The sequence below is a fragment of the Hypomesus nipponensis genome, chromosome 2 (assembly GCF_054491055.1).
Source record: "Hypomesus nipponensis isolate SF chromosome 2, ASM5449105v1, whole genome shotgun sequence".
NCBI lineage: Eukaryota > Metazoa > Chordata > Actinopteri > Osmeriformes > Osmeridae > Hypomesus > Hypomesus nipponensis.
Window position 1 is genome coordinate 5,480,485 of NC_140362.1, and position 26,305 is coordinate 5,506,789.

Sequence of the window (26,305 nt, forward strand, 5' to 3'; positions counted from 1 at the left end):
AGTGTGAGAGAATGAGGGAGAGGAAGGGGAGGAGAAAGAGAGTCTGAGAGGGAGCTACACAGGAGCAGCACAGTGCTAGGATGCTGCAGCTGAGAGCGGAGGGGTAACGCGGGGGGGCTTCGTCATTGACAGCTTAGACAGATGCGGAATGTCAGAGGAATCCAGGATGTAGGAATATGGGGATGACATCACGGAAGAAATGAAGACCAATGCTAAGTAAGGACAAGCAGAAAATAAGCGTCTTCATAACGTGATGCACTAGGTCAGTTGAAGTAGAAAATTAATTGGAGGTTGACCTCAGCAAAGATCAAGTGTAACCAGTCGTATGTCATTAGTCATGCTAAATCTGTTGCTAAATCACACTGGCATGAGCATCAATATAACAGTCGCAGAGGAGAAAATGGGATGTAAAGAGAAAACGATTTGTCATTCTTCTATTGTGCTTCTTTCCCCTGCAGCCTGAGGAAAGGAGCTGGACAGTGTGACTGCTGAGCTGGGCTGTCACTGTTTCAGTGGCCCCCCCGGACTGGGTGGAGATGTATGCCTTTTACTCCCTGTTAGTCTACATCTTCTACACCGTCTTCAAGAAGGAGGAGGAGGAGGAGGGAGCTGAGGAAGGGGCGTGTGGAGCTGCCTCTAAGGTGTGTCTAGCCACAGCATGCTGAAGCCCTGCTGGGTTCCTTTGTCTCGTCATCAAGAGAACACTGACGGCAGTTTGCACCCCAGTTTTCACCCCCAGTCTCGTGACTGCAGTGTGTTTGTCTCTGGAAATATATCCAAAGTGATCTCATGCTGGGGCTTGAAAATGCATCTACCTGAACGCTTTGTCCCTGTTATTGTCATGCATATTCAGCAGGCAGATTTTGTTATCGAGGATACTGAAGTTCCTTGTCAGTCTTTGTAATATTTTTGCATGCTGGCAGTGTGAATGTTTGTGTTCTCTGTGTTCTAAATGTTTGTACATTTATCACTGTTTCTGCTTACTCCTGTCAATGGGATGTCTGTTGCTATGATCAGGGGCCAAGACATGTTTCCATGGAAACAGGGAGCAGGAGGAGAACTGGCCACACCCCCAGGAAGAAAAAAAGGGAATGTGCCCGGTTGAGTGACTCAAGTGAGTTTTTTTTTTTACAATGTTTATAAATAGAACAAGCGAAGTTGTCTCTCCCATGGTTAGATATTCTCATGACAGATATAAAATGTTAATGTTAACAATATGTCATTAACTAATAGTTTTATAGACAGCCTGCTTAATTATCAACTGTTTAAATTCATGACTCGTAGACACACTTATCTTTTATCCCCCAGGTAGTAGCAGTGAAAGTGACGGCCTATCCCCAAGTGATGATGACGATGGTGGCGGTGACATCCCAGATATCCCAGCATGCACCCCTCTCGCCGCTTTCCTGTCCTTCAAGCAGGAGGCGGAGAAGAGGAGGGCTTCCCAAGTTCAGCTTGAGACAACAGGAAAGGTACCGCTGGTGCCTATTCTTGGGAAATCTGCACCTTGCGAACTTGTGTGAAAAACAGAATAAATTATCATACTGAGCAGCCTCTTGCCTTTCCCCTAATGGAGCACTGTGTGTTTAAAGCCACATTTATCTTCCCCAGTTGCCAGAGTCTCCCCTGGTGGCAGTCATGTCCCACTTGCTGAGTTTTCTGGAGCAGTACTCCCACCTCCAGCAGCTGCAGCAGCAGGCCGACCAGTACCGAGTCCAGTTGAAGAGGCATCGGGCCCAGCACCGGCGCCAGATGAAGGCCCTGCGGGCCTCCTACCGCCAGCGCCTCCGAGACAAGAACAGCGTCATCAACAGCTTGGAGGAAGTCCTCACCCAGCAACAGAGTCCGAGCCCAGCAAGCGAGGGTGAGGGACAGTTTGAGAGGTGGGGGTGGGGAGGGCCGGGGGGAGAGATTGAGAGGAGGAGGGAGAGGAGAGGAGGAATGGTTGGGGGAGGGAAGGCAAGATGAAGAGATTAGAAGGTGAAGGGAACAAAAGAGGGAGGGTGAAAGTAAGGAAGGGAGGATAGAGAAGATGGTGTGAGAGAGGTGTGAGATGGGGGAAGGAGGGGCTCACTTTTCAATCAAGGATGGAGGCTAAATGGAGAGGGAGGGGTGAGAGGTGGAAGGCAGAAAAAAGGAAAAGAAGTACTCGAAGAAGATGAAAAAGAGGTGGCGAAGGAGGTGTGAAAAAAGGAAGAGAAGTAATTGGCAGGAGGGTGTAACTGCATTCAGATTTATTGATACATGTTATAAATGGGGTCAGAGGCAGGGGGGAGAGTCTGGGAGAAAGGCAGAACGCTGAGTAAACACAGCTGCTCTTTGAGTACTTTGATATTATTAACTATTTATTTTAGTGCTGCCTTTTGTGTTACATCATGGTACTGTGTTTCTAAGGTTTCGCATCACTACATTTACATCAGTGACTGTGCAAGTCATTTCTGAAGGCGTTTCTGTTATATAAATTCAAGGACCTTTCAATTGTTGTTGAGAATCGGAGGGATGATTCATAGACAACCAAAAATGTGTCTGTTTTAAATCAGACTGTGGCTGCCAGTTTGGAAAATCAAGACTCAGATACGATGAAGGTGATATGATGAAGGACCCTTTTGAACTTTAAAAGGATGAAAGCCGCAACAGTGCTTGTTGATTTGATTTTGGGTGTCCTTGGTGTGAATCAAGCTGAAATTAAGAATGACTTCAGAGGACCATTTTTGGCAGCCCAGCTGGTACTGACCTCAGAGTCATGGAGGGATCTGCTATCTGTTAAATAGAGGATTTGACCAGATGTACTATGGACAGGCCTCAACCTACCCGACTCTCCTACTACCGCCTGTGTGTAGTGTGTGCCCGCGCACGTGTGTGTGTGTGTGTGACCGTGGGATGACAGTGTGGCTTGACACATAGGAGCCAGACTTGTCTGTTGCAGCTCACTGTCATGTTGCCCCCGAGAAATGTGTCAGTTAGCCCACCCAAACGAGGTAGTAAGCAGTATTACATGTGGCTCTCTAAGTGCTTCCGTCCACATGTACGCCTTCCCTTACCTTTCGGATTGAAGATATGTGGTGGGTGAGAGTCTGTGGCACTTGGCCAGTGACTCTGTCTCTTTTGGACATCAATAAAACATCTATGTAAGTGCTCCTTTTCTTCCCACAGCACATGCACTTTCAGTCCTTGGCACATGCCAACCGCCACGTGTCCCTGTGTGAAGCTAAAAATAGCCAGAGGGGACCACTTCCTAGTGTTGTGGAGGACCGGATGTTTGATCGCTGGGCCACTCGGCTGCTATCAAGGTGCTGCATTGTTCCAGCGCTCTTGTGTTTGTATTGTTCCGTTGTTAATGGTTTCTTCTCGGCACCTGTTGAATTGCGTTTGTTCTGTGAAAAGGAGAATTGGATTATCCACTCAATGACGAGCCTAATGGCAAGCACTGAATACCATGCTGCATTAAGAGTCAATAAAGCCTATGTTCTAACTTAGAGCTTTGTTCACCCACACTGTACAACACATACTGTGCAAACTGAGTTAAGATGTCTAGTTTTGAGAGAAAAAATCAGTTCAGTTAAAATATTTAGAATGGAAAGTTTCCTCGGGTTCTCAGATTTTGATGGAAAAAAAAAGTGCTGAATGTTTTTGAGTAAATATCAGGGTTATCCCAGTTCCCCTATCTCCTCAGCCTCGGTTCCCGCCCCCCCCCCACACACACACACACACACACACCTCCTCTCTACTTCCTCCTCACCAGTCCCTGTCTGCTGCTCTGGAAGAGTGACCCAAAGCTGCCTTTGTAATTAGTGTAATGCTCAGGCAAGAAAAACAACCCTGACAGAGCATAATAAATCATTCAGGGGAAGAAACTGATTAAAAAGCGACTGAGCACAAAGTGCAGCTATGGTCTTATTTGGGTTCTGCTGAAGTGAGGAAGGTTTTATGAGTCTTTGCTTGCTGGCATGAATCCTTTGCTTTTGCCTGGTTCATTAAAATGGTAGATGCCATGCGTGAGAACTGGATGTTCTCCCAATTGGAAAGTGGAAATAACACAACCATAACGTGATCTTGAATCCTATGCTATATTGTATGGACACTCTGCACGCACACTTGTGTAACGTATCCCATGCACAATGGATGCCTCTCATAAATATTTACCTATTCAAGCACAGCACATGATTCCATCTACGGTTATATTTAGTAAATAGGGCAGTTGATACTGTTTAAGCTGACCCACAGCTCCATTTGGAAAGTGGGGTAACCTGGTAAGAAAACAAGTTGGGATGCAGGACAAATGAAAAGACACGGTAGGGGTGCCGCAGTAGCTCCCCAGATAAGTGTGCGTACCCTGTAGGATGAGGCCTTACTGCAGTGGCCTGGGTTCAAATGTATGTGTCCCTTTTATTTCTCTTCCTTGCTTTTACTATCTTACTTCACTTCAAATCGATCAACTAAAGCAGGAAAAATGCCTAAAATCATCATCTCAGTTCCTGCGTGTTCGTCCCCAGGTGAGTGCAGCACGTCCCCGGGGGCCCCTGCAGGCCTTCACAGGCTGGTGGAGTCTCTGTACGGCCTCCAGGGGGAGAAAAGCAAGCTGAGAGGGGAGCTACGACTGCTGCACTCCCAGCTGGAGCAGAGGGAACAGGACCGGCACTCACGCGTACTGGCCTTCCAGCAGCAGGTGCTGTGGATGTATTCATTTAGCAGACGCTTTTATCCAAAGCGACTTCCAAGAGAGAGCTTTACAAAAAGTGCATAAGTCAATGATCATAAACGACACCTAAGCACTTACACATGCGTACATACCCATAGACACCTACATATACATGCGTACACATACATGTACATGCACAAACATACATACACCACGTTGTGACCTCCCCTGTCTTCCACAGATTGATGAGCTGAAGAGCTGCATCGAGGAACGTGAGGAGGAACTGTCCAGACTGAAAACTGACTCTGTAAGCATTGTGTGTGGGACCATGTGACTCATTTGTCATCATCAGCACAGCTCCTACAAAGCAGTTTCACAGCAGCATTCTCATCTATAGATGGAGTGATATGGAGCAGAAATATCTGTGAGGTGTCAGCACACGATCTGTCTTCACCATTAACCCTGGAGGGAAATCCCTTACCTAACCAAGAACAGATACTACAGAGAAGAGGCGCTGACAAATTGATGACTTAAATGCTGATGCATTCATACCAGAACTGAGTGTTAGGTTTTTTTTTCCTCCCCAGGGGGCCACAGATTCTGAGAAGCGTGTGGTCTGTCTGTCTGCGGAGAACGAGAGTCTGAAGCAGAGCCTGAGTGTCACCCAGGGGATCCTGCAGCAGCTGTCCGTCATCCCCTCCCAGTCCAGCTCCGTGCTCATCAAGGTGAGACGTACCGTAGCAGCACCGTCATTGGACTGAAACGCATGTCAAATGAGTATGTGTACCGCAAATGTAAATGATCATCTATGCTGCGGTGGAGTCAGCTACATAGTTCACGAGGTACAGCATAGACAGATTAAGGAGGTGCTGCACTGCACCTTTCCTGTTTCCTGTTGTTCTCTACAAATGGAATGCAGTCTGATCACACCATAACTTTGCTATGAGACATGAGTATGTATAATTAATGCACTGGATGTGTTATGGACTGCTGGCTCTAAAACAAACTGCCCTCATGGTGGTTCATACAGACAATATCACTGTACTGTACTCTGTGTGTCATTATACACTCTTTATCATCTCATGCTTTCTTTTGGATTTCTGACACCTTACTTCTCCCCCCGCCCACCCCCTCGTAGGAGAATGAGAACTTGCGGAGCCGGGTACAGCAGCTTGAGAGTTCCCTCCAACAGCGCGCCGAGCAGTTGTCGCACCTGGAGCGTCAGAGCGAGCAGAGCGAGTGGAGGAAAGGAGAGGAGCTGAGGAGACGAGAGGAGAGAGTGAGGGAGCTTCAACTGGAGCTGGATAAGGAGAGGGGCAGGGAGCCACTAGTCAAGGTAGGGAACTTCTGCAAAAGCATCCTACTTGAAACGGAAATCTGAAGGAATCATCGCGCTTCAGATGTTGGGATGGAAGGTAGATGTGGGGCAAACATTTAAGGTGATCCCCAACTATTCTCTCTCCTCCAGTATGTCACTCAGACAGTGGAGGTGGAGTCTCCTTCCACGCTGAGGCAGTTGGCCGAGGCCAGAGAGAAGAACGACCTGCTGTCAGAGAAGTTGTCCAATCAGAACGAGCGGTGCAAACAGCTGGAAGAGCACATCAGGAAATCAGATGAATACAGCTGTAATCTGCAACACAAGGTAGAGTTCAGATCCACTGTACACTATTAGTAGTAGAAGAAATTTGCAGCAAGATAAAACAAAATTGGAAAAAAACTGGTTGCTCACAAAATACGCAATATTGAAATACAAAAGAAAAGAAAATATATATAAAAAAATATATGTATATATGACTATACAACCTTTTGCTGGAATTCCATCTTAGATAAGTTGTAAAATGTAAATAAGAAATGTAAAATCAAATCAATTTGTCTTTCATTTCAGATTGCCGCCTACGAGAGAGAGATCAGTAAACTCCGTGAGGAGCTGCTGAAGGAGATTGGTCACCTGGAGGAGAAGAAGGAGGAGGCGGTGAAAGCAGCAGCCAACTGCTCAGCAGAACACTTCCAGAGCCTCCAGGAGCAGTTTTTCAGTGAGTCCCATCAAATAAAAAAGGACACAAAGTTGTCAAACCTAAACTGACATAAAATGGTGTGACAAGCTCACTCCATGTTCTGTATTTGGTCTGATGGCTGGATGTTAATTCACACCATGGTGTGTCTGTTGTGTGTGGCCTGCAGGTCTGCAGGAGCGCCTCACAGCGCTCCCTCCAACCCTGCGCACCATGAAGACAGATTACGCCAGCCTCAGGAGCCAGGTCCGCAACTTCTCTGATTTCTACGGAGCGGCCATCACCGACGCCAAGAAACAGGTGAGGTGGTCTGTGTTTGCATGATGCCTGTACTGTGTGTTATTGTCATTGTCAGTGCCAATTCTGCAATGCCAACTGTGTGCTAAAGGGGATGCTGCTAGATAAATGGGAGATGCAACCATGTTCCTGGCCTGTCTCCATCATAGATCTCAGCTGCTATGAGTGAAATGTCTGAAGCAAACAAAGACCTTCTGGAAAAGTACAGGAAGGAGGTGGCCCTACGCAGGAAGTACCACGAGCAGCTGGTAGAGCTCAAAGGTATGATGGGATGCAGAAGAGGATCCTCTCTAGTACTCCAAACGAATGTTATCTTTATGAACCAATTCATCATGTGTACTTCCTGTTTCCAGGCAACATCCGTGTGCTGTGTCGTGTGAAGCCAGTGTTGAAGGAGGACCAGCATGAGGAGGGCCAGTCAGTTGTGGTGACCACAGACCCCCTCAATGAGTCAGCGCTAACGGTGATGAACAAAGGAAAGGGCCGGATCTTTGAACTGGACAAAGTCTTCCACCCTCAGGCTACTCAGGAAGAGGTACTGAAAACAGAGGCACAGACACCCTGACCTCCAGCAAACATCCTAGTGCTGTCATATGTATATGCTACCAGGACACCAGAGAGGTTAAATGGGCCACAGAAATGATTTACACAGCAGTAGCTAGACTTTTCACCAACTGTTTTTCAACTTACCAACTCTTTTTCTTTTTACTTTGCCCCAGGTGTTTCAGGAGATTGAGCCTCTTGTCACATCATGCATAGATGGATATCATGTCTGCATCTTCGCCTATGGGCAAACTGGGTCCGGGAAGACCTACACCATGGAGGTATGTTTGTTTTGTCAGCCGGTGTTGTACCACTTGACGAGATACCACACATCTAGTTAGAAATCAACCAAGTGATAAACTGACAAAAATAATTCTAACGGACAAACCTTTGTTTCCAGGGAAGTGTGGAGAACCCAGGCATCAACCAGCGAGCCCTGAAGCACCTGTTCAGTGAGATCGAAGACAGGAAGGACATGTGGACGTACGCTGTCAGTGTCAGCTCTGTGGAGATCTACAACGAGGTCCTCAGGTACTGCTCTCTAGACTCACCTGTTCTAGTGGTTCCTGGAAAAGTAGTGAGCATTACGATGTGACAGTGGATACTAGTACAGCTGAAGCCATGGTAATGTCCTCAATTAGAATAGAAATGTGAAATAAACGCCCCTCTTGTGCATGTCTGGTCCACAGAGACCTTCTCAGTAAAGATGGAGAGAAGCTAGACATCAAGATCAACCCTGATGGAACCGGGCAGCTGCATGTCCCTGGCCTCAGAGTCATTGAGGTCAAGAGCTTCCAGCACATCAAGAAGGTGAGAGATGGATTATATCTATAATCCGATCTATGATATCCCTGTCTATAATCAATAGAAACCGTTGCAGCATCAACCCTGAGTCTCACATTCTCCGTCCAGGAATCTGCAGTGCGACTAGCTATAGATCTCATAGAACCGTAGTTCAAGAAATGCAGTATTTTTGTCACAAGGAAAATTTACCTACACAAAACACATATTAGTGGCGCAGTCTGTGCCCATTATTCCACATGGGACTCATGTTTTGCAGATTTTAGCGATGGCCCGTCGTAACCGGATCACCTTCGGCACCCAGATGAACCAGCACAGTTCCCGTTCTCACGCCCTATTGTGCATCTCAGTTCTGGGCACAGACCTGGCCACCGGGGCAAAGACCACAGGTCAGCTAGCGGACAATCACTTAAACCTATGCAGTCCCACCACATACAAATACATCTACATCCCTATATTGCTACACTGAAAAGTTTCCTCGAGCGATTGGGAATTCAGTAATATATAAAAGGGATTTGGGGCTCAACGTCCGTTCATCCTGTGTTGTCTTCAGGCAAGCTAAACCTGGTTGACCTGGCTGGTTCTGAGCGGGTGTGGAAGTCTGGGGCGGAGGGTGAGAGGCTGAAGGAGGCCCAGAATATCAACCGCTCCTTGCTGGCTCTGGGGGACGTGATCCAGGCCCTGAGGGGGCGGCAAACACACATCCCCTTCAGGAACTCCCGCCTTACCTACTTGCTGCAGGACTCCCTGGGAAAAGGCAACAAAACAGCCATGGTAGTACAGGTATGGTGCACTCAAACTTTAGCTCGAGAAATGCCATTTGAAACATTGTTTTATGACTCTGGCTGGACAGAGGAGCAGTTATAATGAATAACTTATATTGCTGCACTGCAGGACTGAGAAGTTTAGGAGATCCTTTGTCCCAACAGCCATTAGGGTCAAGAGCCATTAAGCTGTTGGGACTGTTGAATTAAATTGTTGTCTTCAATTCAATTAGAACTAGGCTGTGTGCAATTTAACTCTCTTGTGTATGCATTTTATTGTTCATAATATGGAATTGTTGTGTTGTGGATACTCTCATTTTCCTGTGTGGATAAATAAAGTATGTTCTATTCTATTCTTTAAGACCTGACCGCTTTTTAAGATTTGGATGTATAACTATTTGAGATTGTATCTGGACGTGTCAGTTGACTCTGTTTGTTTACAGGTGTCTGCTCTGGATAGTAACGTGGGAGAGACGCTGTGCTCCCTGAAGTTTGCCCAGAGAGTGTGTAAGGTGGAGTTGGGGCCGGCAGCGCGAAAGATTGAGGCCGGAGGAGGCCATTGTGACTCCTAAATCACCCACTTCCTGTTCCCATGGATCCCTAGGAAACCCAGGGAGTCCCGCCAAAAAACTGACAGAAGCCTCCCCAGAGGCACTCATCTCTTTCAGTCATGGTCACAGCTATCAGCTCTTATAAAAAACAATCCTGCAAAAGGGCTAATGCTTTGAAGGTCTCCATAACATCAGGATTGCCATTTCAAAGTGGATAGTTGGGATTAAAACCATCAAGTGGTAGAAAGCTCCATCTCTTTGACCATCGGCTGATCCGCCTGCTGCAGTGTTCATCTGTGTACACAACACTCCGAGTACCAAGACAACTTCCGACTCACCAGTGGCTACATTTGATTCTTCCCACAAGAAATGCTGTTGCCCATGTCTACATTGTTGAAGCCCAGGGTTTTTTGACTGAGACTCCACTGAACATCACTATGCTTAAAGCTGCTTCATAATAGGTTTGGCATAAGATACATGCCACAGTAATCACTTTCATTGTGCAATTATAGCAGTATTAATTATCCAGCTACAACTATATGTATTGCGTGAGCTTTGATTCTAATATACTCAGCTGTATTTCAAATGGTAGTGTTTAGGAGATTTTGAGTGTTAGTAGTGGAGAAGGGGCGGACGTGTAGTTTCAGTGGGACTTTAATCACATTGTCGTTTGAGCTTTGATGTGTCGTTTTTTCGTGGAAGTTGAGAACAGCAGTATTATCAAATGCTCCATTGTAGGCCTGTTAACTGGCTTTCCATGAGATGAGGGGAGTAGGCTGGGTAAATTAGATTGTTCTGTGACGGTACAGTAATGCCCACAGCATGCCCACATGTGCAATATCTTCCTAAACAGGGAACGTTTAGGTCTATTGAAAGGACAAGGGAAGCACTTTATTGTGAAGTGCGTGCTTATCAGACTGAATGAGGTGCTTATCAGTAAATAGACAGTACCACTGGTCAAGAATTATGCCAAAACCTGCTTAGCTGTGATCTGTTCTCTCTCTCTATGTACCTCTATTTATTAGGCAGCTCTGGATTCAAAAGATGGCAAGTAATTCATGTTGCAGAAATTAATAAACGTGGACTGGTGTCACTTTAAGATATGGTTGAGTAAGAATTGCATTTACAGATGATTTTCGGAATAAATCTGGAGTACAAACTTGTGTATGTTTTGAAAAGTCTCTACAACAGCCTCTAAACAGCCTTTTTGAAGGAAATAGTTACAGGTAACATCCAAAAAAAAAAAAAAAAAATTACTGGATAATTTCATAAAACATTATGACCATAAAGACATACATTTCCACACCTGCTTACACAATGCATCATTGATTGTACATAAATAGCCCTTACGTCACATGACATTGATGCAGGTCTGGCTCTCAAATAGCTGTTGCCAAGAAAAGATGACCCTCAATTGAAAACATGGAATTGAACTCTGCGTCAGTAGCTATCATACTGTAGCTACTGTGCCCCAAAGTCTCTACCCATAAAACTGAAGTTGTTTTATGTTGTTTGGCCCCTTTGGGTGGAGCCAGCTGCAGGGGGTCAGCGTGGAGCTGAGCTCCTCCTCTCTCCTCCTGGGCTCAGTCAGAGTCTCCCTTCGTCAAACCTACGGCTCCCACGACTGCAGCAAGCTCCTCCTCGCTGCCTCGCAGACGGTCACCTGGACGCACAAACAATTGACAACTGCTCAATTACAATCCCTCACAGTCCCACTGTCCTTTTAGGCACTCCCAAAGTGTGTAGCTACAGGTCGTACATACAGCACGATAACAAAAGGGTTTAGCAGATTTGCGCAGCTAAACCAGACTGAAGATTAGGCCTTAAGCTTTTTGATGGAATGTGTTGGGCAAAGCCAGATCTATTTTGGGAATGTAGATCACACATGACTAAAGGAACCACAGTGATATTATCGAGTGACAACATATCTCCTTGGGGTCGGGAAACCACAGAGCAATTACCCCAATACATACAGTATAAGCTCACACTGACCAGACTTGTATGATCGCAGAACACACCACAGTTAAGGATGCCACTAAAGAATGTGTTGCATGAGGAAGTATTGAAATGTACCAACATCCAGGATGGTGTCACAATGAGGTGACCTAATGGGTAGCTTATCATTCTGTCAGGTTGTTTACAGCAACTCACGGATAAGTTCAGCGATGGCCTTCTGTGTTCTCTTCTCAAGCTTCTCCAGCTTCTTCGCGACATCTCTCTTTAAATCCCTTCAATTCAAATTACAACGTTTGATCGTTAACAAGGTGACAGGAAATTGACGTTTGTTTTTAATAGATGATTGCAATAACAGCAATGACACATCACTCCCAAAAGACCTACCAGTCAGGTTTCCTCGGTGCGAGGTTGGCCAAGTCCTGGGAACAGATAAGAATACTTTCATGTTTACTTTACGGTCATAACACAGACTCCCAAGACCAATAACAAGAATAATATTTACCACTTCTTCAATGACAGGCTCGGGGTTGGCGGCTTCTAACTGATCCTTGACTTTATCCTCCACTGAAAAAACAAGACAAGAAACGGTGAAATACGCCCAATTAGTCATTGGCACCGAGATTTACAGTGTATCTGGGCTGGTTTACATCATCCTGCTCTTCCTCACCTGATGCAGGCTTGGCTTTGGGCACCTGCCTCTCCTTCAACTCCTCGTCAGCAGGGGTGTAGTTCCTCAGCTTCAGCTCTCTAAAGATGGAGGGAGGAAGCTTAAGAGCGGCACACTTCTGTTGTCACATCGCCATTAAGAACAGAACAAAGTTCATGGATTTGCATTTTTGTTCCGTCTACATTTTCAATGAGACAAATATAATAGATACACAGTGCTGCCTACACTCGCACGCAACACTGATGCACCAGAAGATGGCAGTGTGGTTACTCCAGAGACTCAGGAGACCCATGTGCAAAGCCCTCACAGCTGCACATCTTGTTTCTAGGGAATGTTTGTCAGCTCCGGGGATAAGGACCCCCTTTATTCCTCGGGAAGGCATCTAATTAACATGTTCTCCACCTGCTGCATGGGCACGGCTTGAGGAAAACTGCTAGCCAGCAGCTGAGGAATTTCTCTATGGGTTGAATGATGTTATCTTTCATCAGGGCTCCTCATGGTGAAATGCTCAGCGAGCTTGCTTGATGTCGGAGGGGTGTTGAGACAGTGCATTGAGGGTTATATGTACCCTCAGTGTATAGTTGAGGGAGGACTTTGCTTGCTTAGAGATTCCTGGGACAGTGAGGGCTGATCAGGGTTGTGATGGGTGAGTTTAAGAGAGAAGGTTCAGAATGCATCCATCATGGCACCCAAGCCAACGAGACAGGCTACTGCCTTGTATGGATGTTGTTCTGGAATGTTCCATACGTCACACACTACCAGTGCCCAGGGAAGTCAAAGCTCACTCTCTCCCCCTTCTCTCTATTGTTCTTTTTTTCTCTCTGACTTATACAAGAGAAATGAATAAATGTCTAATTAACATTGCTTATGTTAGAAAATGTCTCTCACATAAGAAATCTCTTCACAACTAAATAGCGGTCTTGGATGCCTCATGGGCTGGCAGATCTCAACTCACATTAACCTACTTTCCATGGACTTGTTAGTGGGTAGTAGAACGCAGAACAGAGTTCAAATAGTCTTCTCATCTTGATAATGCAAACAGTCACTTTAAAGGGTTGCCGTCTTCCGACTTGCAACCATCTTGTCCTTTGATACTTTTGTTTTGGCAATCTGATCTCCCATGCAATTTTAATACTGCGTGACTGGTCACAAGATAGGCTGTTGCACTACTGCTACAGTTACGCCTAAATAAAATCCATCTTAAAAATTGCCTCCAACTAGTATCAGTATGAAACATCCAACTATATAATCCATTCACTTTAGAAATACAATTTCGGTGTTTGATCTACAAAAGCAACAGCCAGGCCAAAGCCAGTGCTCTCTAAGCCCTGTGTGAGTAAGTGCCGGTGAACACAGTGAACAATCATTAAACATAAACAATGGAACAAGGGTCCTGCAGGAGAGGTATGGCTGTCCCTTCCTGCTGCCTGAAATAAAGCCCTCAATAAGCTACTGGATATTTGTGCAGCTATTAGCACAGGGACCTGATCCAAGCAAAAGTAAACACAGCAGTGAGACTTGCCACTGGGAATTCAGGTTTGTTTCCAAGAGACGGCGTTCAGATAGACAGAGAGTATATCATCTGCTACATGATTTTGTCACTTGAACATGCAAAGGAGAGCAGATAGAATCATATTTACTGACTACTTACTGAAACTGTAAACATCTGCGTTTGTTGTATTCAAATCTCACAGTCATCAGATATTTTGAAAGCATGCCATCAGTCTATATAAGTCTACTTTGTTTGAAGGTGTCTGTTATGATGAACCGACCTGTGTCGCTCCTCAGCCTCAGCCTCAGCCTCCAGGGCTCTTTTCCTCTCTGGCTCTCCATCCTCTTGCTCTTGGTCTCTTCCCTGTCGGGTGACAACAAATGGGTCGTTACTGACTTGCCATTTTTTGCCTCCCTCAGGCTGCTTCACAGAGATACATCAATTCACATACAGCAATGAGAACTAAACCATAACAAACAATAGTCCAAATCTAGTAAGGCTGTAGTTTGAATAGGCAAACAGCCACAACACATCACTTTGAGGGTGACTGGTTATTTGGTCATTTGGCATTCAAAGAACAATATTTACATTCGGAACATGTTCATCTCAAGGTCTCAACAGTAGTGAACCAAATGTTGCAGTACAAAAAAAATCACAAATATAATCAACACAATTTTTTGGCATTGTATTTTGGAGATGGATGACAAATCTGAGAATGTTGGAAAACCTAGACTGTTCAAGTTAGATACTACAACCAAGGACTCAGAACCCCTCCACACCCAATGTTTTCCTGAAAAGGTTTCCGGCCACCTGCTAGAACAATTCAGCGACTGACTCATTCTTCAAGTAGGCTACAGTACCCCAGGAAAAGCATCCAATGGTTCTGGAATGTCAACAGCCATTTATCAAAATAGCTCCCTCCAATCCCAGCCAAGGAGCACATTCAAAAATCGAGGTTAAACTGCCAAAACGGTGACCTGCCCCTGGCTGGAACAATATTTCCTGCAAAAGGCCATTACACACAATCTATTGTTAAGGACATTCAAAATACAGCAAGCCAATTGGTTTTAATTCCGAATTTCTGACCTGGATGCTGACTGGATGCACTCACTACAGACAGGCTAACATTTGGTTTCATTCAACGTTCTAGAGACAACCATTGTATTGTTTAAGTTATGATTTGCCTGAAGCCTTCAAATCACGGGCCCCTACGACTTTTCTACTGAAACAGTCCTGGTCAGTGGCACGGATACCAAACAAACCACTAGTACCTCAGCTTATCTGTCCTCCTCGGTGTGAAACACAGACTGAGGTAAAATACACGTGAAGGAAGAGCCTGGGTATAAATCTTCCCTTATCGTTATCCATGAACTCTCAGTAAGAGTGATGCTTCCTCACTTAGTCAAGTGTCACGTATACGAACTTAATTGAGTTCGTAATATGGTTCAACTACAAAAGGATATTTAATATTAATATTGGAAAGATCAAATTTATGAGCGGGACATGGAAGTTCTAGAATAGCCTAGCCAGCTAACAACGTTAGCTATAGCTAACTAATATGTAATAGAACCTTTCCGCTTGGGAAAGCGCAAATAGCCTACATACAAGCAAAAGATAAAGATAATTTAAACGAGGTAATGCATAGGCATAACACGTATTCAGTTAATAAACAATTAATTATTTTCATCAACCTTTTAATCCAGCCATAGCTAGACATTATAATAATTTGATAGTTAGTCTACCATTCTCAGCTTTTCAGGACGTGTGAGGAAGCTAGCTAACATCAGCTAGCATTTGGTTATTTACATGTATCTAGCCAAAATACAATAGTTTATTCAAATGTATATTCCCTCTGTATGAAATAAAATACAAAATGACTTAACAACCTGAAGTTGTCGACCTCTCAGTGCTTTCAGCCGCTCTTTCCTTTTGAGTGCTTGCTCCTGTAGTGATCCAACAGATCGCTCCATCTTGCTAGCTAGCACGTTGCTCTGTTGGTTTTTTTTTTTGACGACATCAGCCATCGATTCATAGTACTGAATGGTCTAAAGCAATTGTGGAAAACATCGATTCAAGGACTTAATGCAGATAATTAATATATTAAAACGAACATGCAATGATTCTAATAACATAATAAAATTTGACATTTGGAAATCCATCCAGAGCTTATATACATATTTTGCAGCATACATGATTTGCATATTATTCTACACAATTGATACACGATAGTTACTAGCATTCATAAAGTAAAATGATAAAAACGCACAGCATAAAATACACCATGCATTTATGTTTAGATTCATAAAACAGTTATAATTCTATTCAAACTCTGTGAATATTAATCACGTGAGTGAATGCCCCTCAGTCATACACAGAAGCAAACACACAGTGGGCCACACACTGGGTAGGTCCTGGTGTGGAATGTAGGGCATTGCCATGGCAATACAGCTGCCTGGAGGTTCTCATTGGCCATCCTCCTATTGACCAGCCGAGCTTGGCCTGCAACAAAACAGACATGTGTTATCCATGCATCCACACAAAATACAAAATTGTGTCCAATTAAGAATAAGGAACAAGAACAAACCCAGAACCTTACACCGATAGTCTCTGTTACAGCAACTTAAATAATGTGTGTCATGCTATCCATTGCTTGTCATTTAGATTGGAGGTTTACCTACTGGCATAACGACAGAGGGACAGAAAGAGCATGAGGGACATATTTTCACAGCAGCGACCTAAAGACGGTATGAACTCACGGCCCTCCAATGGATATCTCTGACAACACAGCTTTTAACAGAACTTTCCAAACTTTAATAATTTGGCCAGTGAACATTGTGTACAAATTTCATTTCAATTACTGAGATGTCACAATTTGTGTTAATTCTGCTTAGCTCTCTAATGCTATAAAAAGAAAGGTGTTGAAAAACCCTGGAAAGCATAGATGGTATTTAACTCAAATGAAAAGAATGGCTGTAATGCAATTGGATAGCTTTAGATATCACCAGAAAATACCCAGATTGTTTAAACACATGTTCTGTTCACATTTTGGTGCACTTCACATGTGTCTGGAACACAGGTCAAGGCAGATTGATGGCATTGATGGGGGAGATTACACTGGAGAAATGCAAAAAGACAACGTGAGCAGTGCATGAGCAATACATTTGAGCACAAATCAATCTTCTATGTTAACTGTTTAATGGAAAAATTAACCAATTATATTATTTAAGTAACTAGGACAGATCCATTGGGAGACTTTGATATAAGTTTAATTTAGGTAATTAGATCAAGTTTCAAGTATAACTGCCTAGACTGTATGTTGAACATTTTAGAGGACCATATTTATTAGAGGCATTCTTACAGATTAATGATGTAGCCTTACACTTTAGGGAGTGTCTGCCTTGCCCACTACTCGTTTACCAAATAATGGTGGATGTGTCTTTAAGAATATTTACCTGTAATGTACAGTGCGCTCCTATGGACTATGTCAAGGGATTTGTTTCTGTATTCCGGGCAAGTGCATTTTGCAGAATTTAAATGCACGATAAATACAATCGGCACACCTGTAACAATTGTAACTACGGTTAGTTTACAGAGTTGAACGGATCACCCGTTACTGTCGTGCCGTGGGAAGTCCTCCGTAACTGGAATAATACTGTCTAAATGCGGACATGGGTGTTCCTTTGGATTCGCATCTGTTTTCGCTGTGCTCATAATTTCTACGCAGATTAAGGCACGCATGCCATGCTTTCCCTTGTCTATGTGGATATGAACTTTCTTAGAGCTTCTGTTTCGACGATCACATGTTGGATTCTGTCACTGTTTAATATAAAGATGCTCCACGCGAACATGTTGCGCCCTTACTTTTGGAAACAACAACAAAAACCTCGGACAGAAATGTAAAAATTTTACATTTTGTACTTAAATCAAGGACCACACTTCTAAGCGCGGAGGAGAATGGCATCGAAAGAGAGATTGTATGAGCTGTGGATGTTGTATTACACCAAGGTGAGTGGGGAAAGATGTGACACCTGTTGGTGATTGTTGTCTTCTGCCTTACTGTAACACTGTAACACCAAATTATGCAGTCAGTTATAAATATGGGTGAATATGTTGGTACGTTTTCAGACTTCCGACAGAATCTACGCGGAAAGACAAGGAAGTAGCCTATTTACATGAGAGGACAGACTATTCAAACGTTTAATTGCACGAGCGAATTTGTATCATAACTACTGTTCAATGGAGGTTCTAGTGTAGCCTACCCTACATTATACAAATTATGCTCGATTGAAGTGGAAGAGGTTGCCATGGTAAACAACACTCATTTCCAAATTATTTACCTGTGCGGGCAGGTGTCTGGCTACTTCCTGAATCTTCCTTCGACTTCTTGGCACAAACATTTGTTCCGTATTCGTGAATAAAGACTACTGGTCTCTTGCTCATTTTAGAATTGTTTAGTTAATGCCAGCGAGAGAGTTCTACACCTGTGCGTGCTAGGGATATTCATCCAATTTCAATTCTATTTTAGTTTCAAGCAGTGGACCGTAGTCTTTTTTTGTGTGAAGAATAGTGAGTGATAGTTATTTACTTATACTCTAGTGGTTTACATTACTCAGAAAAACTATTTGTGCATCCCAAATAGGGGTCTCACAACTCGCATACATTTGAAATAAACATTTGCAGCTATTTAAAGTGCAGTTTAGCCTACCTCCCGTGTGAGTTTCCTATCGCAGGGGGCCATGGAAATGGGAAGTACACTACTGGTGAAATTTATTTGATTCCTGTTTGGCTATGAATTGTCTGCTCTTTGGATAAAATATTTATTTTGAATTTTGTATATGTGCCTGTCAGACCTCTTCGAAATACAACAGATTGTGTGGGAATTAAAAATGAATTTTTCATTGATAATTTTTGCCATCTGCTTCATGCCTGAAGGACAATCCAGTCTTAGGCCAACATTTTAATTTAGACATGATTAAAACCTTTCAGTGGATAGAACCATGGTCTGTGACCCAGTCTTCTATACCTTTACATAGGCTATTTAAAGGCATCAGAATGAACTGTGGTCAAAGCCAAATTACTTGTTCTGCTGACTGTTTTACCAAACACTATGCAGCGAAGCAGTACTCCTTTGTTGCCTTCAGTTTGGTCCACTGACTTGGTGTTAGGATCCAGGAAAAGGTCATGTTAGTCACAAAAACATAATTATAAGAGACTAGTTTAATGGCAAAGCATTGGTTTTTGTACTTCAAAAGTTTTGGCATTTGTTGTTGTATTGATACTAGACTAAGGATTGTTTAGTTACCAGGAAAATTACTTTTCTTGTGCCCAGTCAGAACTAGGCTACTTCGAGGCACTCTTTCAGCAGATAACACCTTTACTGGATGCCAGCTAAGGTGAATAAAGGTTATTCTGTTTTGATAAAAGTCAACAATTAACCATGTTGCCAGCCGAGTTGGGTGCACTGAGGTGTATTCATGTTGAATTCTTACAGTGGTAATAACAACAACAACAACAAAAATCACCTAACCCCAAGACTAAAAGGTATATTTGTAAAAGCCTTATTCATTTAAAGGCCACAGTAGCATCTTTAGTCCTAGTTCTTTACTGCTAAGATCACTACATGGCTTGTGTGAGGGTGTGCCTGCTTAGCATCTGGTCATGACAGCTGTGTACCATGTCTGTGAGGCTGACCACTTCCTATTGATCTGGATATCTGCCTTGGAGGACATGTGTGATGTCATCAAGCCACTTCCTCTCCTTGTTAACCTTTGTTGAGTGACACAGCAGTCAGTACTAGGCCTCTGCTTGACAATATTGTGTTGTTTGCAATGATACGGTAGTAAGTAATTTTGCATGCATCGGAAGGCTTGTAAATGAACAGCCCTACCCACAATGCTGTAATAAAGATTATATTGTAAAGGGGAGGGAACCGGAAAGCTTCATTTGAAGTGTTAAGTCTGGTCATACATAGGCTTTAGGTAAATGGAATGGCTTTGTGGTCTTAAAATAACGTTGCAGATGTGTTTTGTAGGATGATTTCACAACAGGATAATTACCTAATGTAACATTCAACACAATGAGCTGCAGCCGTCTTAAAAGATGACAGTGTAGTTAGAACTGCCTCCTTGAACAATTACCTGCCCCTCCTATTGACTCAAATGTGACATTTAAAGCTTTTGTTAACAACAGGTAAGGCCAGTTAGTTTGAACAGTATTTCTCAAAATTTAAACACGTGTCTTTTAGTCTCTTGGATAATCTCAGTTATTTGTTAATAAATTGTTCATATACTTATATTGTAATCCCCCCCACTACATCACCCACATAATACATCACCACAACGTTTTTGCATTGGTAAATCCACAGTGAATTAGACTATAATCAACCTTTTTGCATATAACAACCACATACTGTTTTGTATTCTGTATTTAGACAGTTGTTGTTAACTTTGTATCACTTCTATTCACTTCTACTATCAGTTTTCTATGGTTCTCTGTTGACATAGCAATAAGAAAGGTGAAATGAATGAAACAAATGTCAGTTGGTTCTCTAACCTGCATCTCTGAACAGGGGCAAAAATAAACTCTTTGTCCAAGTCTTGAAGAGAAACACACCCATTAGGTATCCACCCATCATTTGAACAGCTCATTACTCTCTAAAGCCTGAACCTTGCATTTTGTTGATGGAAATTCTTGCTCTTGCATCATGCAAACATTCAGTCAACGTTTGAGAATATTCTCTGTAGAGCTATGAACTGTAAAATTGTACACAGAGTGAGCACACGTGTCTGTGAGCCTTTCTGTGTATCTTGAATCAAAACACTACTTGCTCTGGCATGTCAGTGATTGAGGAGCTGTGCTTCCTCTGATTGTGCAAGAAATTCAGCACACCCAGATTCAGGACTCACGTAGCATCATCTTCTGGGATCTATGCCACGTCCAGGAAGGTTTTATAGTTATATTTTCGGAGAAGGATTTACATCTCAGGCTTTTGAACAACAATTGAATTAAGTGCACTTGCAGTTATAACACAGTAGGCTACCTTCATGTTTATAACACCCCAAGGTTGCTAAACCTTTGCACCTGGCCTCGAGTGCTCTCAGATCACGTGTATGGTTAGGAAGATATACAAGAGATTTAAATGCTGTGGGACTGCATGTCTGTCCTATCTGAAATATTTTTATAGGCGATCAGCACATCTTTTTTTTTTTTACTACTGACAAGTATAGACACAGGCAGTACAGTCAGACTTGGATCTGATGGCTGAAACAGAGACTGTGGACTTGTCAACTCCTGTCAGATGGGGAAAGTTGCATTTATTTCCAAACAACCTAAATACCAACCCCCCCCCCACACACACACACACACACACACCACCACCCACACACACAAGGTTGTGATTGGCACCCAACATGCCATGATTGTTCGGAAAAATGCATTAAAATCCTAGATTGAAGACTGACTAATCAGTTTGCTAAAGGCTACCTGTTATTTGAGAGAAAAGATTGAAGTTTGGAGTACAGTATACCCAGGCTTTAACAACCACGGCACATACAAAATAAATGAAAGCTTTAGTAAGTAAGTAAGACTTTATTTATATAGCACATTTCATACAAGAATTGTAGCTCAAGGTGCTTTGCATAAAATCAATAAAAACAATAATACAAGTGACAAAAGTAATAATTAAAATAGCAAATCTTTAAGAACAATAATATAACTAATAAAAGTAGTAGTCCATCACTGATTAATTCCTTCAGCCTAAATGTCCACAGAGTTTAATGTTGTCCATAGAGAATTCTCTATGTAGATGTCAGGGTGAGTTTACGAGGGATAGACCCAAGTGCAGAGGAGACAGAAGCAGGATGGCAATAGCACAGACTACTTTCAAAACAAGAACATGGCGGGGATACTCACATAGACAGATGTACACAGATACAACAACCGACAAAGACTGGACACAAAACAGGGACTTAAATACAAAACCAAACAAGACATAGGTGACAACACTCAGAACGAATGAGCAAACTGACACAGACACACTAGGGCATGGAAAACCACATAAGCTAAACTAAAACATCTAACAGCACTGACGTGGCCGTGACAGCAGACAAGGCACTGTGATCTCATTTGCTGTATAGACCATGACCCTGAGGGTAGGTGTTGGCCTGCCCGGCCTGATGTCCGTGGGGCCAGTTCAGCAGTGAGCGGTGGAAAAATGCCCGTTCTGGGCTATTAGGAGTAATTATGGAAAAGCCAGCTAGGGAACCAATGATCTCCCTGACTAGGACAGGAAGCGGGTATTTTTAGTCTGTCGTCAATATTTGCTGGTTACTGTTAAGAGGATTGATAGTCTAACAGCCCTTGTTTTGGTGGAGCTGTACCATTTTCACGCCCCCACTGCCTTGGCCACAGGGCACATGTTCAGTATGTGTCATTTACTCATTGCTGGCCCCTTCAATGAGCAATATACTACCTCTTACTAAATACTATGGTTGTATATGTTCTGAACTTCACCCCGCTGCCACATGGCTCACTTATAGCGTATTGACGTTCCTTGAGTAGAGAAGCAGCAAAGCTCAGTCTGGCCTTCAGGCGTCCTGTAATTGGGATCCAACATGCCTGTTGACCAACAGAGAGCCCAATCAGGAAACCAAAAGTGTTCTTTGTTTCTTGTGGGCCGGGGCAGGAAGCTGGAATAGAGCTGAATGCCAAGCAGCAGAGAGCAACACAGCTGCCCAGGCCTGTATACCTCCACACTGACCACACAGGTCTGGGAGAGCACTGAATAATGGACAGACATCATGGAGGTAGCACTTGTACCGTAATTTTCGGACTATAAGGCGCACCGTTATATTAGCCGCTGGGTCGAAAAATGGGACAAAAGGTGCGGCTTATAGTCCGAAAATTACGGTAATTATACTTTTTGATCTCCGTACAATATGGATACATGGCTTCAAAATGTTGAAAAGGTTTGATTGTCTCAATTAATTAGGGAGTCAATCTTGTTTTTCTTCCAGTTCCCAGTGTGAGAGGTAGATAAATGGAGTAGAGTTGTGAAACATTAGCCCTCAAGTGGTTGTCAGCATGTTTCAGTCATATAAACTGTCTGGAGGTAATCACTCCAGCCGTCATAAGCAGATTGTCAACGGTCAGTCAAGGAACTTGGAGCTTTAGGGACTTTTTCCTTTTATTGCACAGTATAAAATGAAGGGTATTTTAAGGGGAAACCTGGCAGGTGCAGTGTCGAAATTAGATCAATGTACTAGTGTACTTCCCTCCATATTGCTTAATGTTAACAAAATATTTTTTTTATTTTATGATGATACTTTATTCTTATGGATTTTTTGTTTGTTAGTTCCAGTTCTGCTTTTGAATCTCAGAATAGTAACCAGTAACAGAAATGTGTTGTAAGGATCACAGACTGGTGCAATAGTATTATGGAGGGGGCTTGAGACAGAGCTAGCCCGAGTCACAAAGTTGTGCTAATGTGTTGGTATTTGCATGTCCCTGTGATAAAGTTAGGTTTTCCCTCATGAGAGGAAACATTGGGATGTAGAAGCAAGGATCATATCATCATTTGCCACAAGCCTAGTCCTGGTTTAACAATTATGCTAAACAAACATAGAGAAATAGAATATAGCTTTTCCTTTAAATTATCTTGATTGAAGATGTTTGAAATCTAGTGTTTGGGAATGTGGGAATAAGTCTGTACAGTTGAAAGGTTGAACGATGACTGCTGGTGCTGAATGTTATCTTTGGCAACACTGACAATGAATTGCTAACAATGGCGGGAGTCAGTTGAGAGACTTATTTGTTCACTAATTCAACTGCAAACATTGTGTCACTAAACATAAGGAGTGTTGCAAAGCTGGACCAGTTTTCCTAATATCTTCTCTCCCCCTATTGCACAGTCTGGCCATGGCTATTTGACCAGATAGACTGCGTAAGATATGAAGCAACGGTTTATTTTGATATTTCCTTTAAGTGGAGTAATTTTCAGACAAAAGGCAAAGATTATAAATATTTTGTATGACCATGTCGGTAAAAATAGAGATTCTGTGCACATGCCGAGCATTGCAGGTGATGAGTGTGTAATCCTTTCTAAATAAATATGGCAGGTGTTAATACATTCTATTTTGAGTTTTGGCCCCCTCACAGTGTAATTGCATCATCATATGAATGGCTCAACTGCCTTCTTGGCCCACCAAATCCTTTAGTGGTTAGTCTTAGTGTATATCCTATACACTGAATATAGTGGTGGTTTATTTCACTCTCTGTGTCGTGTATCATCAATATAATTGTGTGTGGGTTCGTTGTTTAAGGACAATGATGATGAGGATTTTGAAGATGCTTTAAGCCCTTTTGATGATTGGGTATCTTGATGGCCATGTTTCTGTTCTGCACTGGAGATACATTTTTATGTCTGAATCTGGGATGTTGACTCCAGTTAATGTTGACGTTTGCAGTTCCTCATGGTGCCTACTTATCTAATTGCTTATGCGCAATCATGCAGGGCCACACTAGTCACACCATGTACCTTGCAAATGCACCAATTGTTCCGCCTTCATTACAGTGGTAATGATTTGAGCAAAAATAAATAAAAAACACGTTTGGAAATCTCTCAGAGACCCATAATGCTGATTCTACAGTATAGTTTTCTTGGTTGTGGGTGTTTACTGGTGAGTCTTAAAAAACATCACAGACGGCTCACAAATAGCTACAGAGCCTAAAGAGGAAGGAGGCTGAGTTAGAGCATGGAGGAAATGTGTTTCGGTTAAAGTGACTATGCGTTTCCTGGTTGCTTGTTTGACAGATAGAGAGAGACATACAGAAACACAGACAGCTACTAGTGCTGCCTAGGAGGAGATATGCTGCTACATGTTTAGTGGAAGTGTACTGTAGCCCTTGGTCTTGACTACCATCCAGGAGGGTTCATCAGAGACCCCCTCCCTTGTTTAGACACTTGCAATGAGACATGGACTGGCCCACAATTCAACTGGTAATGTAGACATTCTAAATAGATATGGAGTGATGGAATGATGGAGATCATTTTTTGATGCAGCAATATGTCACATGGATACCTGGATTTTTGTCATGTTGATCTGAATATCCAGTATGTTACTCTGTGGTGTCTGAAACCTTGGGAAGCGAGCTTGTGAGCCACTATGGTTGAACTGCTGTTGACACTGGAGCCTGTCACCTCTGTGGCTGTGTGAATATCAACCCTGTAGGGTTCATTTGTTAACGTCTTACGAGGAAACTCAAAGCAGTCGTCATGTGGTTTTGTTTGTTAGAGTTATTCACGTGGCATCCCCCTGTGGGAACACAACTTCTCTGCAGCAAAAAAAAACTGTTGTTGTACCGCTGCGGACAAGCTGACCTTATGCACTGTGGCACGTTACGGCGCAACTGTGTGCGGCTGCCGATTGAGACTGTGTATCATCTTTAGATGTTTGCTGATGTTTGCTCTTTAACTTCAATCTGGGTTGCTGATCAATTGTTCTCATGAGACACGTCGCCTCTGTGTGGTGGCAAAGCCTCACTCTGACTCAGATTTTGAGAGAACAGAAATCTGTTTCTGGTGCTGTCTACGGTTACTTCACAGTAGCTTCTTCAACAGCTCGTAAAAGATATCTGTGTTTCATGCATTCAGCATAAGCACGAGAGTAATGAAAGTGTGAGTCAACTGTTGTTATGAGAAGGGAGGAGTCAGATGGAGCTGGCACAGGGGCAAGATATGTAGGGCTGATTGAACTGATTAGACGTGTGATATTGTTACCACACCGTAACTGTCACACATGTAAATGTGTCTGCATGATAGCACCATCCCAGGACATGGTCGACACCAGCGGTCAGGTTCCCTGATTTCACACGTGGTTAATAAAATAACGTCTTGGTTTGGACAAGATATTATGAGGAAAATGATTATAGAATACTTTTTTGTCTACTGCTTAAGAAATGTTGTTGTGGTCAAGCGTTTCAAAACCTTTCATTGCCTCACATGTTCTCTCCGGTGACATTACTATGCAGCAACATCCTGTTTAAGACTCTTCCTCAGGTTCAGTTAGTGATGCTATGTTTCCATACTGTATGGTATATCTACTACATTTCTCAATGCTCATGGACATCCTGTGTTGTGGTCAGAAGAATGTAGAATGTAATGGAGATTCCAATGTGCATTCCTCTTCACTTTGTGTGCGTGTGTGTGTGTGTTTGTGTGTGTGGGGGGGGTGTTTATGTGTGTTTGTGTTCGTACTAGTGCTTGTGCATGTGACTTGTCTCTTATCTGTAGACTCATATCTATGTTCCTCCTACTGCAGAAAGATGTGGCTTACCTGCAGCAGTGGCTGGAGGCCTTTGTGGCATCCTTTGAGCGGCTCATTGATGTGCAGTCGCTGGCGCCCCGTCGGTAAGTGGAGGTCAATGTAAGCAACAGCTAAAGCACAAACGTATACAGGTGTCTTATGCCCCACTACACTGGTGGAAGTCTGACCTCGTCAAAGGTCGAGAAGCACCAGTGTTTATGCAGGGAAGCATGAAGATCTAACTTTGCCCTCACTTGCCCTCTGGTCTTCCTCCATCCCCT

General features: G+C 43.2%; 3 protein-coding genes across 3 annotated transcripts in view; 2 read left to right on the top strand and 1 right to left on the bottom strand.

Annotated features, from left to right (window-relative positions):
* Nucleotides 1–88: 88 nt before the first annotated feature.
* Nucleotides 89–10,770, top strand: LOC146300550 (kinesin-like protein KIFC3). The gene is made up of 20 exons (XM_084703724.1): nucleotides 89–216; nucleotides 459–641; nucleotides 1,018–1,114; nucleotides 1,309–1,472; nucleotides 1,612–1,864; nucleotides 4,494–4,666; nucleotides 4,881–4,946; nucleotides 5,227–5,364; nucleotides 5,778–5,975; nucleotides 6,108–6,281; nucleotides 6,525–6,672; nucleotides 6,821–6,951; nucleotides 7,098–7,209; nucleotides 7,302–7,483; nucleotides 7,668–7,772; nucleotides 7,892–8,022; nucleotides 8,181–8,301; nucleotides 8,552–8,681; nucleotides 8,846–9,075; nucleotides 9,500–10,770. The coding sequence occupies exons 2-20, from the start codon at nucleotides 537–539 to the stop codon at nucleotides 9,626–9,628; spliced, it is 2,787 nt and encodes a 928-aa protein (XP_084559850.1). The 5' UTR covers nucleotides 89–216; nucleotides 459–536; the 3' UTR covers nucleotides 9,629–10,770.
* ccdc12 (coiled-coil domain containing 12) lies at nucleotides 10,669–15,878 on the bottom strand. Its single transcript, XM_084703713.1, has 7 exons — nucleotides 15,609–15,878; nucleotides 14,003–14,085; nucleotides 12,231–12,310; nucleotides 12,066–12,127; nucleotides 11,948–11,982; nucleotides 11,759–11,835; nucleotides 10,669–11,270 (listed from the first exon to the last, which is right to left on the bottom strand). The coding sequence occupies exons 1-7, from the start codon at nucleotides 15,744–15,746 to the stop codon at nucleotides 11,191–11,193; spliced, it is 555 nt and encodes a 184-aa protein (XP_084559839.1). The 5' UTR covers nucleotides 15,747–15,878; the 3' UTR covers nucleotides 10,669–11,190.
* Nucleotides 15,879–17,234: 1,356 nt separating this feature from the next.
* The window catches only part of nbeal2 (neurobeachin-like 2), a 37,344-nt gene continuing 28,273 nt past the window's right edge, over nucleotides 17,235–26,305 (top strand). Inside the window, exons 1-2 of the mRNA XM_084703689.1 lie at nucleotides 17,235–17,727; nucleotides 26,040–26,128. Of these exons, the coding sequence (XP_084559815.1) occupies nucleotides 17,677–17,727; nucleotides 26,040–26,128 (140 nt within the window). The 5' untranslated portion in view covers nucleotides 17,235–17,676. The remainder of the gene's footprint in view (nucleotides 17,728–26,039; nucleotides 26,129–26,305) is intronic.

What these genes read in the sequence shown, in the direction of transcription:
- LOC146300550 (XM_084703724.1), top strand. Translation starts at nt 537, where the DNA reads ATGTATGCCTTTTACTCCCTGTTAGTCTACATCTTCTACACCGTCTTC. An exon ending in CCAGCTCCGTGCTCATCAAG is followed by an intron (nt 5,365 to 5,777) that starts GTGAGACGTACC and finishes ACCCCCTCGTAG; the next exon opens with GAGAATGAGAACTTGCGGAG. An exon ending in TCACCGACGCCAAGAAACAG is followed by an intron (nt 6,952 to 7,097) that starts GTGAGGTGGTCT and finishes TCTCCATCATAG; the next exon opens with ATCTCAGCTGCTATGAGTGA.
- ccdc12 (XM_084703713.1), bottom strand. Translation starts at nt 15,746, where the DNA reads ATGGCTGATGTCGTCAAAAAAAAAAACCAACAGAGCAACGTGCTAGCT. An exon ending in CAAAGCCAAGCCTGCATCAG is followed by an intron (nt 12,128 to 12,230) that starts GTGAGGAAGAGC and finishes TTGTTTTTTCAG; the next exon opens with TGGAGGATAAAGTCAAGGAT. An exon ending in AGCCTGTCATTGAAGAAGTG is followed by an intron (nt 11,983 to 12,065) that starts GTAAATATTATT and finishes ATCTGTTCCCAG; the next exon opens with GACTTGGCCAACCTCGCACC.